This window comes from Patiria miniata, unplaced genomic scaffold, assembly GCF_015706575.1.
Source record: "Patiria miniata isolate m_02_andy unplaced genomic scaffold, ASM1570657v1 HiC_scaffold_19, whole genome shotgun sequence".
NCBI lineage: Eukaryota > Metazoa > Echinodermata > Asteroidea > Valvatida > Asterinidae > Patiria > Patiria miniata.
In genome coordinates this window covers 13,517,668-13,539,012 of record NW_024037057.1, presented here as the reverse complement: position 1 = coordinate 13,539,012, position 21,345 = coordinate 13,517,668, and the positions used below count along the sequence as shown (strand labels likewise).

The 21,345-nt window shown below is 40.4% G+C and overlaps 1 protein-coding gene across 1 annotated transcript; it reads right to left on the bottom strand.

Annotated features, from left to right (window-relative positions):
- Positions 1-901: 901 nt before the first annotated feature.
- On the bottom strand, positions 902-21,102 carry LOC119725850 (Y+L amino acid transporter 2-like). The gene is made up of 12 exons (XM_038197442.1): positions 20,969-21,102; positions 17,319-17,640; positions 15,058-15,285; positions 10,555-10,680; positions 9,376-9,484; positions 8,394-8,438; positions 6,532-6,655; positions 5,574-5,677; positions 4,366-4,462; positions 3,575-3,724; positions 2,506-2,683; positions 902-1,282 (listed from the first exon to the last, which is right to left on the bottom strand). Exons 2-12 carry the CDS (start codon positions 17,602-17,604, stop codon positions 1,224-1,226), a joined length of 1,506 nt encoding a protein of 501 aa, XP_038053370.1. The 5' UTR covers positions 17,605-17,640; positions 20,969-21,102; the 3' UTR covers positions 902-1,223.
- Between the last annotated feature and the right edge of the window lie 243 nt (positions 21,103-21,345).

The following is a 21,345-nucleotide window of genomic DNA, read 5'->3' as shown; positions in this document are numbered from 1 at the left end:
CAAGGTCCAAGGGCAAACCTTGTGTTGTTTATGCTCGGCCGTGCATAAATTTAGGCCTAGAGTATATACTTGAAATCCTCCCCGCTGTCACTGGCTCCGCCTCAAAATATTGACAGTGATTGCTGGAGGATTTTGCAGGATTGAGGCAGTGGTCACCCCTCCAAGGACCACATTCAAGAAATAACGGATGATTCTGGAGGATTGAGGCTGTATGCAATTTTTTACATGATGACAGTTGGAAGACTTTGCAGGATTGAGGTTGCATCGTAGCAAAAATGCCTAGAGAGTTAGGGTTAACATATGAACCTCTGTCCAACGTGAATTGCACATGGCTCTCAGACACTGATCAGTACTTTTGCATTGAAGGTTCCAATCAGTGTTACACAATGTTGGTGAGTCCATCACAAGTCCCTGCAAGTCCATCACAAGTCCTCCAGTCTCAAGTCAGTCACTGGCGATTCAAATGAACTGTTACAAAAGCATTCCTTTGTACGGAAGCGTATTTAGGACATGACCGAAAATATTTTTTAGGCCAACTACTTCGCTCGGGCGGATTACCATTTCGCCCCTGGCGGATTACTATTTCGCCCAGGCGGATTACTATTTCGCCCGGGCAGATAACTATTTCGCCCGGGCGGATTTGCAATTCGCCCAGGCGGATTACTATTCCGCCTGGGCGGATTACTATTCCGCCCGGGCGGATTACTAATTCGCAAGGGCAGACTACTAATTCGCCAGGGCAGATTACTAATTCTCCCGGCCGGGCAGAATACTTATTCGCCCGGGCGAATTAGTAATCCATCCGGGCGACATAGTAATTCGCCCGGGCGAATTAGTAATCCGCCCGGGCGAAATAATAATTCGCCTGGGCGAATAAGTAATCCGCCCGGGCGAAATAGTAATCCGCCCGGGCGAAATATATCGGGCCGGACATTTTGTTTGGGTCATGTCCTAAATACACTTCCGTACCTTTGTCATTGTGACTGGACTTGTGAAAGGACTTGTCATGGACTGGACTACAACACTGATTTCAATGGAATCCAGGAACAGGTTGAAACAATCGTCAAAGTTCAAATTAGCCTCTAACATCAATTTGGAAGAACATAATTTTATGGTTCATTTGACGATTTTGAAAACAATAATATTTCAACAAGACACCCTCTTACAAGTACTTTTAACCTCCTTTATGAGTAAGCTCAACGTTACCAAGACTTTCTTCTCCCTCACGAGGTTTCTTCCCGGCCAACAAACAAAGCCTTCTGAAGAAACACTGTCACGGTATCTGCAGCAAAGAGATCAGTTAATTTTTATTCATAAATACTTAAGACAGCTTACCCATTCCTATTGGTCGAGAGCCCGTCACGTGGCCAGTTTTAAACGTTGATAAAGACTGGCTGGCTCGTCTTACTTTTCCAGTGTCACATGAAATTTTTACTCCTCATAAATCTGGTGCATTTTACTGTTTTATTGGTATAATGTGCAATACTAGCACCAGTGAGTCAGTATTTCATAGTCCTAAGTTCACAATACACCAGCACAGCTGCGTTCTGCGCCACATCGGGCAGTATGGGCGTTCGCACCAATCTCCATATAAGGAGTTGTTAACGAATACTCGCGAGGAAGGACATACCATAATATAGCTAGAAGGATGTTTTGAAAAACATGAAGTAAAATTGTTGAACAAAATTGGTAAAAATTAATAATTTTTGACTTGTTATGTCTTAAGGACCAAATAAGTTTTGATTTTTTTTTTTTTTTACAGAAAAGGTATATATGAATGGAAATAAACATGATTGGCCGGTTATTAAACACTATGTTTAAGACCGGTTGGTCTTAAACATAAAGTGCTAAAGCACATATTTTTTCCCTCAATAATAATTTCAGGTTAGCCAAGCTTGGTGGTTGTGTGGTTAGACGTCTGCACTAGCAAGCAGGAGGTCGTGTCCTTCAGTCCCCGCAAGTGATTTCTTCTCACAATCACTCGGGGGAAATACAAAGTATACGGTGTCTATTAACCCTATTAAACCGCCCTGAATCCTTAAAAACCCTCTTTGCCAAAGTGGAGTAATTTGGAGGATTGAGGTTACATGGAAAAAGTGCGTTACTGATTTTGTAGGATGCACTTTGTCAAGGTCTTGGGCCAGACCTTGTGTTGTTTTTGCTCAGCCATACATAAATAAGGGCCTGGATTATGCTTGAAATCCTCCATACTGCTCCAGGAACATATTGACAGGCACTGCCGCAGGATTTTGCAGGATTCACCGTGGTCACCCCTCCACGGACCATATTCAAGAAATAATGGAGGAATTTGCAGGATTGAGGCAACATGCTATTTTTCCATGAGGACAATTGCAGGATTTTGCAGGGCTGAGGCTACGTCCTAGCAAAAAGGCCTAGGGAGTTAGGGTTAACTAAATATGCAGTTAAGGGCAAAACCCAATATTGAATTAAACTCATCCCAACGCAAATTCCATCTTACAAATACTGATATAACTAGCCACTTACAAGTGATCTTCCTCAACCAGCCAGGCTTGTTGGTTGGATAGATGCAGATAGCATAGACGGGGAGGGCTGTCAAGGTCATGCCTAGACCAATCAGAGAATCCCATGGTTCACTGATAATGCCGAGTACCAGCAGACAGGTGCAGACCAGAACAAAGATGATGGGTAGTACTAGGTTCACCTGCAAGAGAAGTGGTTTTTAGCCTCGTATGTCATTAACCACTTCGCGCCAGGTTTATTTTTGCCGAAAATTTCAAAAATTTTGAAAGACAAAATTTCCCAGCCAACTACTGATAGACAGCCAAATGTCACAAATACTGATTTGCAAAAATGATTTAACAGTATTTGTACGATATTTTTTGCCGAAACCTCATATGTTTGATACTCCAGGGTGTGCAATGGAGCGTACATTTTACAAAAGGCCGTGCACAAGTTACGGCCCACACAGCGGTCAGCACATGGTCTGCCTTCACAGACTTCACAGCCTTTGTGTGTGTAAAAAAGGCCAAGGGGATCATGTTTAGAGTCACCCGGAGACGAGTTGAGGCAATCTTAAAGACTTAATCCGTCAGCCATGCCGGTGTACAAAAAAGCCAGTGGGTGATATCACAGCCTCCAGCACAAACTGGTTAAGGACTGTTCAAATGACTATTTGAGACATTTTCATGCTGTCCACATCCCACTCGAGGCCGGACTTCCGAGTCTGCAATCTGAAGTTTTCGTTTGCAGAGAATTTTACACAAGCATACAGGACAATCATCAAGACCGATTTGGCAAAAGAAATAATAAAGTTGAGATCATTGTAAGACTAGGGAAAATGATGATTAGTTTTAGGTAAAATCCAGTATATCCAGGAAATATTTTGAAAAGCCGATCGGATATCTCAAGGACTGAGCACAATGTTTTTATGCATTTCTGAGCAAAGAACATGTTTTACGAATGTAATTACTGGTTTGAATTGTGTTTGAAAAAAAAACATGATTTCAGACTGAAAATAAAAGATTAAACTCATCCGTAGGGATCCGTAAGTCCCTAACTAAAGTTCATACATTACTTGAATACTTGTACGAACCTTGAAAGGTCTTTTCAGGTCAGGCCTTTTCCAGCGTAGGTACAGAAGGCCGAGTATGGAAGCTAGGATGGTACTCCAAGTCACTAAAGAGAAGCAGTTGATCAGTCTACCGATGTCGTTGGACGTCAGGAATATTAGACCAAACGCAGCCTGGACCAAAACAAACAAGAGCTCACTTTCGACCTTTTTCTTATCCAGTAGAAGTAGGAGTAACTGAAACATTCGATACGTTGAAGCAACATTTTTAGACGGTGTTAGAATAACTTGGCTGTGGCTTGCAATAAGTCTGCTCGGTATCTCGATGAAGATTGAGATCAGGTTGGCATAGCAGTACTTTCCTCGCCTTCCATCGCTGTGACCCGGGTTCGAATCCTACCTTGGCCAATATGTGGATTGGGTTTTCAGTCCCTACCTGATTCCGTGGGTTTTCCCCAGAATATTCCTCTGGGCTTTTCCTCCCACCTCTTCAGCTGTAATTTCTTCTCATTGTCTTCTCTCTAACTTGGTGTGATGTTTCCCCTTGATGCTTTGCCGACTATTATGATATAGATACAAAAGTAGTCCAAGTCAAAGGTCATATGGGATCAAATCACTGACGTGATGTTACATTAACGCCCATTCTGCTCGTAATTAACACACGAGCGTTGTGCGACCATCTCCTTGCGTGTTCATGTGTCATTGATGAGCGAATGATCCATGACCCATATCACTGTGTGCATGCGCAGTTGAAATACCAAACTGGCTTATTGTCTTTTCCTTTGAGCCTTTTCTGTTCCCGTGGGTATACTTACAACAAACAGTAACGCAGGTGCAGGCGTTTTTCTCTGGACTTGTATCATACCCAGAATGCTTGGAAACTGTCCCTTGCGAGCACCAACCATGCACGTCCTGTAGTCACACAAATTGTAGGAGAATCCGTTTCAGCAATTTAAGAAAAACAAATTTACAATCAAGTTTTACAAGACCAAGACCACTATAGACCTTTATCATGCTGCCACCATTTCAGTCATGTTCCCTGTATCCTATAACAGTGCTGAATGATGTTTTTTGTGCAAAAAGGAACCAGACTATTTTTCCTTCCAGCCTCGCTTTGGTAACATTGATTTGAATAGGAAAAAATCAAGATGGCCGCAACATGATAATGGTCTTATTGTAAGTACTATTAAGGTCGGTTCATACTGGTTGTAATATCGAATGGGAAAGAGAATTTGTGACGTCAGGGCAAGTTTTCATGCTTCAAATTGGCAAAAAGTTAAACTCCGGCGAATTTTGCAAATACTTCGTGACGTCAAATTTGCATCGCATTCACATAAAGTATAAATCGGCAGTGCTATATTAAATTACTAGAGCGCTGACTCAAAATACAAAGTGATGCCTGCTGGGCGCAGAAATGTTTGTGCACAAACCTATGGAATACACTCGAAATCGTGTATGGCTTTTGTACAGTTATTTGCATATCTGCGTTTGTATTCTATACATGTGCCTTATTGAAGTTGATACGCTCAAAACCGAAATGCAGAATCAGTATTAAAATGAGCATTTCATTTTGCTCTGCACAAACAAGGCAAACGCTTGTGCGTATCCGCTGCACAGGTCATTTTTGCCATGATATTTTTAACCGTCAGGAAGAATAGTTGTTGCGTATGTTGTACTGAGCGTTGCATTTAGAGTACACTTTCAAAACTCGCTCCACCTAATTTCATTATGTTCTACAAACATGCACATGAATTAAAATGTCTGCGCGCAACCAGCTTCAAAGTACCGGTATCTCAGTGTGAAAGAATGAGTACTTAGCACTCTTGTAATTTAATATAGCTCAATGGAACAGGCCTTTACCTGAAATAACAAACCAGTATCTTCTTCAAAATACTGGCCAGCCGTCACTACATCACGTTTCTTAGTTTAAAGCTGCCAAAGTTCCGAGTTTGAGTTAGATTAACGGCGCAAATAAACGCTGTTAATCAAATCCATTAGTGTTGCCCTTGGTCCTGTGACCTACCTGGAGCCTTTCAGCAGTCCTGCATTGAGAGCTCCCACCATGGATATGGAGACAGCTATGGGCATGATCCAGGAAGCGTCACCCAAGACCTTCTTACCAAATGTCTGCGATGAATAAAATGGATAAAGTATGATTAATGACAGCCTCGACTCCATGGGCTGCGTGCGGTGCCTTCATTAACTCCTCGCCGTGTAGAATACAAAAACGATGCTCATTTACTATCCAGAGCATACTGCGCACTGATTTTGAAGGCTGCACATATCATGTCACATCACGTACAAACATGGTTTTTTTTCAAGACTGTGCGATGCCAGTCTGCCAATACGGAGCCCGGAAGCACCTTTTTTCGCAAAAAACCTTGTACCTGCGTTGTAAAAGGGACGACGTCGAAATCTCATCTTTGAAAGATTTGATTCAACAAAAAAAACAAAAAAACCAAATCACCGACCCAAAATAACCCGAGTATCTGGCTTGGATAACTTGTGTACATTCTTTGTGCCTGAAGTTACTATCGTGTGAAAATCGCCGTCTCAGTAAAGAATCAAACCATACATTGTAAGTATCAGTGAAGACTCAATAACTTTGTCTACTGGTGGGGCCTACATATACATCATATACACCTACACTGTACGTGATAGACCACAAACCACATGATGCACATTCGTGTGGTAGGTTGGCATTGGTCGTATCGGGCAGCACGGCATGAATTTCCTAATTGTTTCGGTTTATTTTGGCTTATTTCGGATTTTTCACAAGATAGCTTTACCGACCTGACCCGAACCGAAAATTGCAAAAGCAAAACCGAAATGGACCCAACCTGACTGAAATGATGGGAAAACTGTCCCAACAAGACCTGACTGAATTTGGATCGGGTCGGTTTCAGATAGGGTTTGCACAGCAATACTACATGTAGTATTGGATAGTGTTAGATTCCGTAGGGTTAAGGAACTGTACTTACAAAGGCTACAGCTTTGGATTGAAGCATTTCCTGTGGATTGAGTACAGCAAGATAGGCAATGTTGACCAGCACATTGATGACTGTCACCAGTGGTAGGGAGACCATGAGTACTATGGGCAGGTCTCTGTTAACAAGAACAGCAAATAACCTCTCAGTTTATCATTTGTGCACAACTAACGCATGCCATAAACCCTTGTTTAAAGCTATAGTCCATCATTTGCAGCCATCCGAAAAAGTAACTGGCGTAATTATTGTTGAAAAACAAACTTGGTTGAAAGATAGTAAGGGAACTAAACTCCCTGTGAAATTATTCTTTCTGGGAAGCTGTCACTTTGAAGTAATCAACGAAAGAAGGCATTTCCAACGGTGATTCTTAAGAAGCACCGTAGGAAAATTTAAATTAGTAGTTCGTTTTGTTATTCAGCACAGCGCGCACAAGGTTTGGAACGACGCACACGCGCACGCGGTTGTTATAATTCGTCGGATCAGTGCGCGACATCGCGTATAGCTGCAATTCAAAACAATTCAAACATGATTCAGTAACTTTTGATTTGAAATTGAGATCTTAGAATGCTGTTTTTCTCGGAATATACAGCTGAAGCTTAGCTGAAACTTCATCAGGTTAGTTGCTCAGTATCCTTCATTAGATTTTGAACTCTTTTGTTGCTTCAAACGAACAAAATGCACAAATTACAAATGATGGACTATAGCTTTAAGAGCAAACCCAAAAATGGACCTTATATACTCGGGTTTTTGCCCGGGCATGTCAGTAGCAACGTCTAGGACATTTCCTAAAATCTCCCCCCGAAAAATGGGGGAAACTAGGCCAAACAGGTGCGCACGCATTACACAACCAGTACGAATTGGCCTAGACATTGTCCCCAGGGGTTCGTGGGTGATATTGGTTGGTCATGATAGCGCCCTCTTGCAGCGGCGGGTTATTGCGTATCATATCATAACAACGTCTAGCCCCTAGGCTAGTCGAATGCCCATCACCAGCAGGAAACAATTATCATCAATTGACTCAATGACTTGTTGCCTAAATCTTGTTTGAGTGGCCTTAACGCACACAGATTTTCAATAAATATAATATCCAGTGTAATATCCATTCATGTCCAGTAAAGAAACCATCTACGATTTTTTTTCATCGTTGAAATTGGTGCACAGACAACAGAAATCCTGATTTGTGGGACTGTACGTAAATAGGTGCATGTATGTATACATGTACATGTATGTATACATGTTTGTCCATATATGGTGAATGTGTGTGGGGGGCTGTCACCGCGTAAAGCCCGGTTCATACTTCATGCAAATGCGAAGCAAATTTGACATCATGAAACATCTGCTGCGAAATTTGCCCGAGTTAAAATGTGTTCAACCTTTAACGAATTCGCAGCGCGGATACTTGCCTTGAAGTCACAAATTCGCGTTCGCGCCGAGTATGAACCCAGCTTGATGGGGAATTTTTTTTGTATTGCTAGGCAAATTAGGACCGAGTTATTGGGGACTTTCTACTGTCTCCATGGCGTCTTCTGTCCCCAAAGTACCATGAGACAACACGTATGTTATCCCCCACAGTTACAGAACAAGTATGTGTGTGTCCTGAGAGGATGGACTGGCCATGCACCTGTGGTTTGGCAAGTTGCCTGAAGATATTAACCTGTAATGTTACAAGTGGGCTGACAAAAGGATTAAAAATAGAATCCTGGTATGAAAAAGACCCTGTATTTTAAAAGGGAAAACAGCTCACGCTTGTAAATTTCACCTTTTTTTAACAGGCATAAATATTAATCCCTTGCTCTACTACACCTCCATACCAAGAGCAATATCGCATATAAGTTGATGTTGAGTACATCACTCACCTTACAGGATTAGTTAGCTCCTCAATGAGGAAATTCAGTATGTTCCTGAAAGGCAAAATAAGAAGAAGAAAAGAACAGATTACAAATATTTACATGTACATGTATATAATATTGGATGGCTTTCAGATACTTAATTGTTGACTACTGTGATGTGGGATATGACGTTTTGAACACCAGTAGAGGGGCGCGATCGATAGCACCCGGGGAGAAGCCAAGGGTGCTATGAGCCCTGATGGCGTTCAAAACGTCATATCTCACATCACAGCAGTCAACAATTGTTTTGTTATACAGAGGTATTGGATTCTTTAGATTGTGATGTAAAAATCATGAAAACAAACAGCAGTAAAGGCAACAATCGTGACAATCTAACAGCAACTCACATGCATGTCGCGTGCTCGAAACAGCTGATCATCTGGTACCGGTAGTTCGCTGCTCCCACTCATGTGCAAAAACATGGTGAAAATAGCGTGGGTACCAGCAATACAAGTCTTTCACACCGTACATGCCGTTCACACCGTACATGCCGTACAATGTCATAGCACACTTACTGTGGGATATCACGTATATTACAGGATATCACGTTTATCACATGATATCCCACAGGGAGTGTGCCATGAATTTTATAAACTTAACACGTGATCGTTCTAGACCAATGAAAATACAGCATTCAAGACAGAGGTACATGTATAACAAAAGAATATATTGCACGATCTACAGTATGACAATATTGCAGGAGTCGAAGATGTGTGCAATGTTGTCATAGCGAGTTCTATATGGCATCTCATCCAGGGGGAATAGAAATATTCTCAGTCGTTTCACGGTACTGAAACCAGAGATACACGCTGGCTTGATGGGCCACATTGGCTCAATGTTTTTCACTATTGTGATACATGCGTGTGAGGAAACTGCAGTAATTTTGTTGACACCTTTCTGTACTTCCTTATTGCAGAGCAAGGGCATTCAAATTGAAAATGAGACGTACCATCCACCATATGCAAACAACGCTGCATAGAACGCGACTGCCACTGAACCCGGAGCTGTGTGCAGTCCTTCAATCGGCTCAAAACCATTCACAAAAGCAGCTGTATTTCCTGAATAAAAAAAACAAAAGGGTACACATTCCTTGCTCTAGTTGCACCCGATTTCACGAAGCCCTGCGACGCGTCGTAACCCAAGGACGTGTAACACGTCGCAACTCGTGACCCGTCATATGATCCATAAATTTCATGAAACTTGCGATGTGTTGAACGCGTCGTAAGTTCCTTGACAACGGCCTAAAACATGTCGCAAGTTACAACGTCTTTAGCGATCATTGCAAAAAAAGAAGCGTTCTTTTTTAAATTCTTAGCCATTTTTATGCCATAACTGAGACTATAATACATGTACCAAGACAATGTGCGTAAAGGTGTAAATAGAAAATTCTTGAATAACTAAAAATTAGCGTGGAATATTGCAGTTGAAATTTCAAAGTACCCATGAGTACAGTCCACTGAGAGCTTGTTTTTTCTTTAAAATTGCATGACATGCAGGTCCGCCATTTTGTTTTACATTTTAAAATTTTTCGAGAGGAGACTACACAACTCTTTGTTGAATATCAGACGGCTATTTACTGTACGCTGAATAAATACATTAAACAGTCACCGAGTTGTGCTATAAATACACCTACAATTTGTCGCACTTACGACATGTTTTGTGAAATGGATTGCAAGACGCGTCGCAGTTGCGACGCATCGTTGGGATACGAAGCGTCGCAGCGCTACAATGCATTGCAACTTACGATGAGTTTCATGAAATCAGGCACAGGTCCTCCAATTCATGTCAGTATTTGAAAAAAAGTGGCTCGCCCATGTTTTTTGCAATGCCAACAAATTTTGCCACTGTACTTTGTGGGTGAACCACAGCAAACTGCAAGAACTGCCAAAGGGTATTGACAGAAAAGCTTGGCCATGCTGTGAAGAAACTCTTCCGTCAGCAATAAACAATGATACCAAAGTAAACTAGTATGTGGTGAGATTCCCATGCCATCATACTCTCAAGAAGAAGCACATCTGGAATTTTTTAGTTTGTGGTTTTATTATTTTGTGTCTGTTTTTATTAATAGAAAACATACAAAGTGGAATTTGCTTTAAATAATTTGAACAGAGGGATTTCAACCTCTTACCCTGAGCCAGTTTGACCAGTCCTGTCATGATAATGACCAGCAATGCTAGAACAACAAGTCCCGTGCAGACGCCCTGGGCACGAGTCACCCATTTCACACTGTAGATGTTTAGGAATGTTACCAACACTGAAACAAATAATATCAAGGAAAATAGAGTGAACATCCATCAACACCTCAGTAAGTTAAGCTATTCCAATTCGGGCGATTCACAATGCGGTGCGCCAGCAAGAGTTTGCCATTGAGAGTCCATTTTTCAACTTTACGGTCGACAAAACATAGCCCACTGAATGAGTGTCAGTAGACAACTTGAGCTAATTTGTTATAGATTGGGGCTTAATTAGCGTTCTGTGTCACCTAACAAAAAAACCCAACATATTGATAACAAGAAAAGAAAAGAAACAGATACTCGAATCACACCCTTGCGAAACTACATGTACTGACTGGAAAAAAAATGAACAATTTCAAATGTCCAGCGCTGCGAATGTTGTCGACCATCTCCCACAATGCACTGGGAAAAATGAACTCTCCGTGGCAAACTCTTGGTGGTGCACTGCATTGTGAATCGCCCGAATTGGTCGATAGCCTGTTACATGGGGGTGGTTTAAATTGCCTTTTAAACACCACTGAGCATGCTGAGAAATGTTTAAAGGATTCATGAGATGAATTTTCTAAGGGAACACATTTGGTGCAACTTTCTACTCTTCTTAAAATATGAAAACTATTTGACATCCCTTTTCAGTAAATTTTATTTTAAAAAGCACTTCTTTTGGTGCTGAAATAGCTGGAACATTGAGGTTTCTGCCTGAAATGACATCACACTTCTGCTAATGAGTATATGAAATTCGCATTAGCATGAAAACAAACTTTACAAAGGCGCCAAAATATTTTGGAAATGGCAAAGCGACAATTGAGAATAAGGTTAAATTGAACATTAAGAAACATGTTCAAGGATTGCAATTAAAAAAAAGTTACATTAGCCTTTTAAAGGGAATGTACATCTTATTGGCTTTTGCTGTAATTTTTCAGAAATGAACTATTTGAGGGGTTACTATAATAGATCAAATATTGTTACACTGACATGTTTGCAGTTTTGAGTTCGAAAATGCTGAAAAACCAAGAAAAACACAAATGGTGGAGTAGTCTGGTTCCCTGACTCCACTAAAGATAAAATGGATCAATTTATAGATGCCGGAAAGTTGTAAGGTAAGGGAAACAGTCTACCTGGCCTGCACCCATTCATAAACATGTAACCAATAGCAAACAAAATTTGGACTGAAAAAAAATGGTGAATTTGGAGGAGAAGTTGAAAAATAGTTAGGTTTTTCCAACGGTGGTCGGCCGACCACCGTTGGAAATTTATACAAAAATATGATTTTCTTGAAAATGACTTCACACCAGGTGCCATCATTTTACAGGATGCTTTAGACTGTCATTTACCAACAATAACATCCTAGTAAGGTATTTCGTAAAAACTTGGTAGTTCTATTTTTCGATGTTTGCAAATGTTGTATATATTCCCTTTAAAACTGACCACATGCCCCTGAACTCCATGCCATCAGTGCATGATCAGTGTAACCAGGCAGGCACTCAAGTTTGGAAGATGGCATATTCCATTTATTATTTTATTCATCAGTGGCAGCATGGCAGCTGCATGTGCGCAGCCAGAACTGTGAAACTGTTCTTTTACAACAGACTTATTACATGTGCTCTGGCATGTCTGGTCAGTGGCTAGAACAAATCTGACCCCAGCTAAGCTGGACCACATGTTTGGCTGTGCCTCACATTCCTGGGCAAACAACACAGGGATTATGAATAAACATTTGTTTGCCTTAATATGTCTCGTTTGATTCCTTCTGTGTTTACTTTGTTATGTTGCTTGAAGCTTGGGTCCTTTCTATTATTGTGTGCACCCAATCTACAAACAACACAACTTTAAGGGGGCCCATACTCGACAAGCTGTGCTTCTTATGGACCCCCTCCATTTCCAAGCTTTGTTTTCATTCTTATTATCTTATGTTGTACTGTATTATTTATACTCTTATCCATACTATCTATTTACAAATGTTTATTGTTCAGCGTTTCAATTGGAAATAAAGTTAAGATTGATTGAGAGGGGTGAAAAAAACAAAGTAACTAGAGTAGAAAAAAAAACATACGGTACATGTGATTACTCTAGCAGACATTGGCAGAGGATTGGAATGTGGATACCCCCCCCCCCCCCCCCAGAGCAAAAACAACAGATTTTCCCACAGTGGTCCTAGGATAAAATACATTTTAACAAAAAAAATGAACTGCACAGAATGTACATAAAACAAAAAAAAGAACATAATAATTTCAATACTTGGAACATGCTTTAAAACATATATAAACAATCCAAAATTTGTGAAAAAGCTATCCCACTGAATTTTCAGAAAAGAGGGGAAACACATCAGTAAATGGCCATATAAGGCCTGGAATATGCCCAACTGGGCTTCAAAATGCATTTTAAATGAAATAATTTTAAATGGAAAGAACATTCAAAAGTAGATTGTAAACGTCCACATAAATATCCTTTAGAAACTGGGCGTTTTTGTGTTATGGAGAACCATGCAAGAACAAATTTCGGGGTTAATTTTGTCCCGAAAAATCAAGCTGCTCATCAGTGTTACATGTACATGTAGTTGTGATTCCGGCCGCACTGTGGTCGTCTCAGCAGACGAGTAAGAAACAACATTTGTGTATTGGTGCCGCGTGTAATTTATGTGACACACACAATGTGTATGGTACATTGAATGCAAACGACAGGAAATACGTGTAACGGTTAATTATGGATAAGAGTTGCGAACTCATGAATTTTCGAAGTACATTTTCTACAAGCAAATCTTTTTTTCTTGGAAAGTAGACAAACCAAGCTTTCAGAAACAGTTTTTGCTTTACTTCTACCGCGCACTTGGATTTATTTTCATCAAGGAATTGTTCTGATATTTCATTTCAAACTCTGTCACATTTTACCCATTTGTTAAGTTTTTTTGTTCGTCTGTCACATTTTTTCAATCACCTCCTGGTTGACAAAGTTGAACATACATTTTCTGTAGACTCTTCTGGTTTTTCAATATACTACAGGTCCTTAAAATAATAAATGCTTGTGCCTACATGTACATGTACATTTATTCAGCACATACAAATGTCACATTTTGCCCATTTGTTATATTTTTGTCCCATCTGTCACATTGTTCAATCACCTGTTGAAAACAAAAATTTAACATACTTTTTTTAAGACTCTTCTGTTTTTTTTTAATACACAACATGTACTACGTGTCCTTCTTAAAAATAATAAATGCTTGGGCCTACATTTATTCAGCAAAACCCGTCTGTCACTTCCCATCTGTCACAACATTTAATAATGAGCCTGGTGTTTCTACATGTAGTTCTCTGTTTTGAATTACTGAGTAAAACGTTCACTGATTATTGGCATAAAAGTGATTAACTTTAAAAGAAAAAAAAGAAAAAAACATTAAATTTCCCAGGGGAACAGATAGCTTTTTCCATCGAAAGTCATTTTCAAAATATGGAGTGTACAATTTCCGTCCCATTCTTGTCCGTGGTCACGCTGATGTCACTTTGTCACTTTACAGCCACTGAATCCTCTAGTTTCATGGCTTGTTTTTTAATTTGAAATTATAGAGTATTTACTTTGACTTCATACATAACTTAGATGGTTACACCTTACATATTGATTGTGGCAGGCCTTTGACCAAAACAAATCTGTAAATCTGTCCCGTCTGTCACGCCGGAATTGCGTCGTCTCTGATGTAAACATCCTGGGTTTTTTCATCTTTTCTTGCGAAAGGTAAGACATTACATGTAGGTTAGTTTCCTTTTAACTACATGTAGACCTTTAAAATAGGTAAACAATCCAAAACATGAAATTTCTGGGTATTTTAGGCCTTAATGCCCCTTAAAAGGGTACCAAAAAGATGATTGAAATACGGGGTACAGTACTTCACCAGTAACATTTAAGCAATGCAGTACATTTCCGCATGTGTACATGGGCTACATGTTTACACGTACACGTACATGAACAGACACGTTTGTTTATGGTGTAAATCAAAGATTTGGTATTGTTCCTCTTCCCTTTTCCTTTGTTTATACTCTTTTATAACTTTTTTGCAACAGCTCTCATTGGTTTTGTACACGTTTTCTAATCGAGGTTACCCCTGTTCATCAGGCCATGAGACCAGTTTTCTTCAGCAGCTCAAGATCAGCACAATGTAATCTCTACCCTCACAGATACCTTTTTTTTACTCCTGGGTGGAGAGGGGCAATTGTAGTAAAGCATCTTGCCCAAGAACACAAGCATCATGTTCCGTGTCACGGTTCCGAACCCACATACCGTCACACACGAGTCAGGCACCGTAACATTGGACCACTGTATGGCACTCCACACTAACTACCTACTGTGACTACTCCAGGTTTTGACCTTCGCTAAAACTTGTAACAGCTTTACATTTTCGTAATACTCACACAAGCAAACAGCAGCAAATAAATATATCGCTGCGGCGGGAGGCATACACAGATCTCCCGCCTGGAAGAACGGATACAACACGTAGTTGGAGAACGCAGACGCCATGATTGCTAGCATTGTCGGCGCACCGACTATTGTCGTAACCCAGACATACAGGAATGCGGGCAGCGGACCGAACGCTGTGTAGATGTAGGCATAGTCACCGCCGGACACGAGTATCATTGTACCTGCAACGATGTAAGACAATAGCCTCGGTCAAGGCGTTTGACGATAGTCTGATGATCAATGGTTGGCTGCCAAGAACAGTAGCTGCGCGCTAAGCACTCACATATACGGCAAGAAGCGTGGATAGTGCCCTCACGTGACTAGGCTACGATATGCAAATCAGCTGGTATTGAACGAACACCTTGGAACATCCATGACCCTTGGCTTGTGTTTTTCTTTATTTGTTGCTGGATTTACAGCAAAGAAACAAACAGTAAGTATTAAATTAACTCTTTTAGCCTACTTTTACTGTCCTGGCATCCATTAATTGTTGAGGTGTCATTTTTTTAAAAATATTTATTTCATCAGCAAACATAAGATTTTTTTGTTAGTCATGGGTTTTCATAGATGTTTAGTAACGAGCATGTCTATTTATGATGGAGGTTTATAAGAAAAGTATTACAATATTTTTAAAATTTTATAAGATGTTTAACATCATCTGGTAAGATTTTAAAAATTTTAAAAGATTTTTATAAGATTCTGTGACTATTCTTATAAGATTGTTCTAAGATTCTTATAAGATTCTTATAAGAGTATTTTGTAGGCTACGCCAGGGTTCTTATAAGAATCTTATAAGAATCTTATAAGAATCTTATAAGATCTTACTAATTTGCAAATAAAATACTTATAAGATTCTTATAAGATTCTTATAAGATTCTTATAAGATTCGTATAAGAAGGTTCTCAGATTCTTATAAGATTCTTACAAAATTCTTATAAGGCTCATACATGTGTATTACTTGGATAGTGTGGTTACATTCTCCAACAACTTTGGAGTCCGCAGCCTAAATATATCTTGATATAAAATCCAGCGACAAAATAACGAAAATATTGGCCACTGCCCACAAATGTTCCAAGGCGTTCGTTCAGCACCACCGGATTTGCATATTGTAGCACAGCCATGTGAGGTCGCTGTTCGCGCTTCGTACAGTACGCGTGATGACTAGTGCACGGCTACTGTTTTGCTGGCGGCTGACCATTGATCAACAGTGTCTCATTCACAAGTGAATAACTTTTGATTTTCTGGATAAATAGCAATTTAGAAAAGGATGTACCATTATATTATTTTTCAGGATGAAACTCGAAAATAGCAAAGGATACGCATCTTTAACGCTAACTCCCTAGACATCATTGCTAAGATGCACCCTCAATTATGTGGTCCTTGGAGGGGTGACCACTGCCTAAATCCTGCAAAGTCTTCCAGCAATCACTGTCAATATGTTGAGGCAGAGCCAGTGACATCCTGGAGCAGTGCGGAGGATTTCAAATACATAATACATGTATAGGCCTAAATTTATGCACGGCTGAGCATAAACAACACAAGTTCCGGCCTAAGACCTTGACACACGCATCCTCCAAAATCAGCCACATAATTTTGCCAATATACATTGTACAATCCTTCAAAATCCTCCATTTTGCAAAGAGGATTTTGGAAGATTTGGGAAGGTTAGAGTTAAATTTTAAAAAAGACTTAACCCTAACCCCCTAGGCCCTTGTTGCTTACAACCATAATCAATCCCCCAAAATCCTCCGAAATTTTTGCAACTCCGCCTAAATTTTTCAAAATTGTCAGACAGTCCTGCCTCAAAATGCATTCATCCTCAATCCTCCAAAATCCTCCTCATCCCAAAATTTTGCACTTGTGTTTAAATGAAGGATAACCAACGCCAAATCCTTCAAAATCATCAGACAGTCCTGCCTCAAAATGCATTCATCCTCAATCCTCCAAAATCCTCTTGTGCTTCAATCACCATTCATCCTCAATCCTCCAAAATCCTCATGTGCTTCAATCACCATTCATCCTCAATCCTCCAGAATCCTCATTTGATTCAATCACCATTCATCCTCAATCCTCTAGAATCCTCCAAAACCGCCAGGATTTTGGAGGAGTGAGGTGGGTTAGGGTTAATTAAAATCTGAATATATGGACCAGTAGCCTTCCTGTATTAATTCTCAACATCAGAAATTCGTGAATCGACTCCCTTTTTCCAACATACCCAACTCGACGTAGCACAGGGAACCAATGATAGAAAGAAGGCCTGCGATAGTCCACACAAGCAGTGCCATGCCGACAGAGCCGCTGCTAGCAAGCACAAACGACGGCGTAATGAAAATCCCACTCCCCATCATGACGCCCACCACAATAGCCACGCCCACCACTGGCCCGATTTTCTTCTGGAGTTTGATGTCAGGCGAGGGCGCTATCTGCACGTCGGACTCAGATTCCTTCATGGCTAGCTCATCCCTGTCCTCTGTAGCTTGCTGGATATTTTGCTCCTCCATCTTCAGTCGCAGTTTCTTGAGTCGCAGTTTCTGTACCTGAAATGTACAACATTATTGAGGCTTTTGAGCACCTGTCAACATGGTCAATTAACCCTAACAGAAGTCAACCCATCAAACCCCAACATACTGTACCCATCCTAACAGATTCCAACAATACATAGTGTATTGTTGGAATCTGTCAGGATGGGTGCAGTACCCCTAAACTGACAGTCTTTTACATTGGGTTGGCACACCTCCAGAAACTAAGTCAGAAATATGTGTGCACAGTTTCTCACATGGTGTTGGAATTTGCAAGGATGGGTATGGTTCCTAGTACATCATGTTAGGGAGTTAGGGTTAATAGATGGGCGTTTAATTAAGGGACATGTATTTGTGAAAAATGTCGGAAACATTTTTCATGAAAATCCGCCTTTTCATTTTAGCTTTCATTGTATTACACTGTCTTTATTCACTGAAAAATCACTAAAACCATCTGCTCCGGCAGTTTCGGGCGGAGAAATAGGCAGGGCTGTTTGTTTCAGATGCAACAGTGACTAACCCTAACTCCCTAGGGAGTGCGCAAAATCATATTAAAATTAGAGGATTCAGGATGGTTAGGGTTAGACTTAAAGGGAATATACAACATTTGCAAACATCAAAAAATAAAACTACCAAGTTTTTACGAAATACCCTACTAGGATGTTGGTAAAAGACAGTCTAAAGCATCCTGTAAAATTATCGCACCTGGTGTCAAGTCATTTTCAAGAAAATGGTATTTTTGTATACATTTCCAACGGTGGTCGGCCGACCACCTTTGGAAAAACCTAATTATTTTTCAACTACTGCTCCAAATTTACAATTATTTCCGTCCAAATTTTGTTTGCTATTGGTTACATGTTCATGAATGGGTGCAGGCCAGCTAGGCTGGTTCCCTTACCTTACAATTTTCCGACATCTATAAATTGATCCATTTTATCTTTAGTGGAGTCAGGGAACCAGACTACTTAAACAATTTTTGTTTTTCTTGGTTTTTCAAGCATTTTCAAACACAAAACTTCAAACATGTCACTTAAACAATATTTGATCTATTATAGGCCTACTAACCCCTCAAATAGCTCATTTCTGAAAATTACAGCAAAAGCCAATGATGTACATTCCCTTTAATGAAAAACTACAACTCTTATGTTGTGTATGTTGTAATGGTTTACAGTCAACTCGCCCGTTTACCAACTCAGCCGTTGGGTCAATAGTGCATTTTGCATTGACAGTCACTCGGCAATAGTCCAGTGGCATTGACCCAATGGCTGTTGCATGTTTCACTCAGCATCAATAATCAAGGAATATTCTGATTGGCTGATCCATACAAACACACAGCACAGTCATGAGCCAGCCATGACAGTGTGGCACTGGACGGTTTTTCTGAAGAAGCTACCGAAATCGAAACATTTTTCACATTTTTGTTTTTTTTGGTTCTGTTTCAAGTCATCATTTATTTTAGCTTCGTGAATGACTGCTGAATGGTATGAGGTATGTAAATCGAATCTGGGGTGAGGTTAATAAATAATAGAGGTAAAAAAAGACAATTTTGGGGAGGCCATTTTCAAAGGGTCTCTTAACCCTTACCCTACTTGACCCTCCAACGCATGCCAATATGTGCCTCAAGAAAATCTCCTATGTTTTTTGCATGGCCCTCCAATATCTGCCATGTCATTTCAAGGGTAACTGGACAGGCACTCCAATACATGCCACAGAGAACAATGAGAGTCCTCTGATAACAAAGTGAGTGCCCCCAGCTGGTCAGTTTCAGGCACCCTCCAGGGCCTCCAACTCCTGCCAATTGGAGCCTTCACTGCTAAGACTTGTTATCTGCCAAATAACTGCAGCTGGAGGGCATTGGCATAACCAACTGACATGCAGTAAACTACCCTCAGAGAGTAAGGGTTAAGACCACACTTTTATGCCTAGTTATGTCTCGGGAAAATTCGGCCAACCGATCACCACTTACCTGCCGCCAAACATCCAAATTTTCACCTCACCTTGTGATTTCAACCAAGAGGAATCCAGGAAAGAGTGGACATGGGAAACAAAAATGGTAAAAATGTGTTTTTGGAGCACATTTTGCATGCACATGTAGTGCAGATCTGAGTTGAAGCAGCCGTCAAAACTGATTGAAGTGTCTGGAACAGCGGTACGTAATTATACGCATGACATCGATAACCATGACGTCGCATGAGACGTCGCATGAGCCGGCCAATGATAGTGCAATACGTCATTATGAATATTTATTTTCTCATGAATATTTAGTTTATTTCAATGGATACTTCAAATACGTCCAAAGATTGATCATTGCAACAGCGATCGTGCGCGGCCTAGCGGTTAAGAGACTCGTCTGCTCGTGTATCAAGCAAGCGTCCGAGGTTCGAATCTCGATAAAGTGAGCGACTGATTGATATATATAGAAATTAAGGAAAGGAGGGGGTGAGAGTAGAGGAGGGAAAGTGGAGGGAATAACCATAAAAGATGTAACTTTTGGCGCTAGAAAATTAATTGAAAAAAGTGGTGATCGGATAGCCGAATTTTTCCTATGTCTCCAGCGTTACATGTGAATTCCTGATGAGCATGTTAAGCTGGAGTTACTCAAGCTAGCTATTATCATTATAAAGACTTACTGGAAAGAGTTCCATACTGGGCCACCACTTAGACCTCCTGCACAAAGTCTATGGGCCATGACAGAAAAAGTATTTAAATGAATGTTTGCACTCATTAAAGGGAATATACATCATTTGCTTTTGCTGTAATTTTCAGAAATGGAGGGAATTGGGGGGTTGGAAATATAAAGCAAATATAGTTACACTGACTTTTTGGAGGTTTTGGGTTCGAAAATGCTATAAAAACCAAGAAAAACGATCATTTTCCTGTAGTCTGGTTCCCTGACTCCATATAAGAAGAAATTGAGCAGTTTACATACATTGGGGAATTGTAAGGTCAGGGAACCAGTCTAGCTGGCTCGTACCCGTTCATAGGTTTGTAATCGATTGCAAACAAGCGCAATGGTCAATTGGGGCCAGTATTTGAAAAAAAAGCCAGTTGTTTCCAACGCTGATCGGCCGATCAGCGTTGGAAATTGATACAAAAATACCACTTTTCTTGAAAATGACAGTATACCAGGTGCCATAATTTTACAGGATGCTTTAGACTGTCATTTACCAACATCCTATTAAGGTATTTCGCAAAAACTTGGTAGTTTTATTTTTCGATGTTTGCAAATGTTGTATATTCCCTTTAAATAGTGTGTCCTCAGTACTATCAGATTTACATTACACTACAGTCAGGTCAGTCAGGTCAGTGTGGCCCAGTAATATGGAACTCTTTCCCACTTACTTACCGATGTATGTACACACACTAACGTAACGTAGGGCTTATTTTTGTGCAGATGTCTGGCCAAGCTACACTGTAACACAATAAACAGTCAGGAAGTCAAGCCTTGGCCGGCCAGGCGTACGTAATGACACGCTACGTCCCGTGCTTATTCCTCCATGCGTGAACCAAGCATTTAGGCCCTACGTCTAAAGTTTCAGAACTGTTTCCAATGTCAATATATTTTGCACACAGACTCGGCAAAGTGCAGTGTTGGCCATTCAAGTGATACGTCGATATCGGCTGATCATACTCGCATTGTATATCTCCCAGCGCAGCCTCCTTGACCCCACGAAAAATAAAGAAATTTCCATAAGAATAATCGCCCAACTGAATACTTAATAA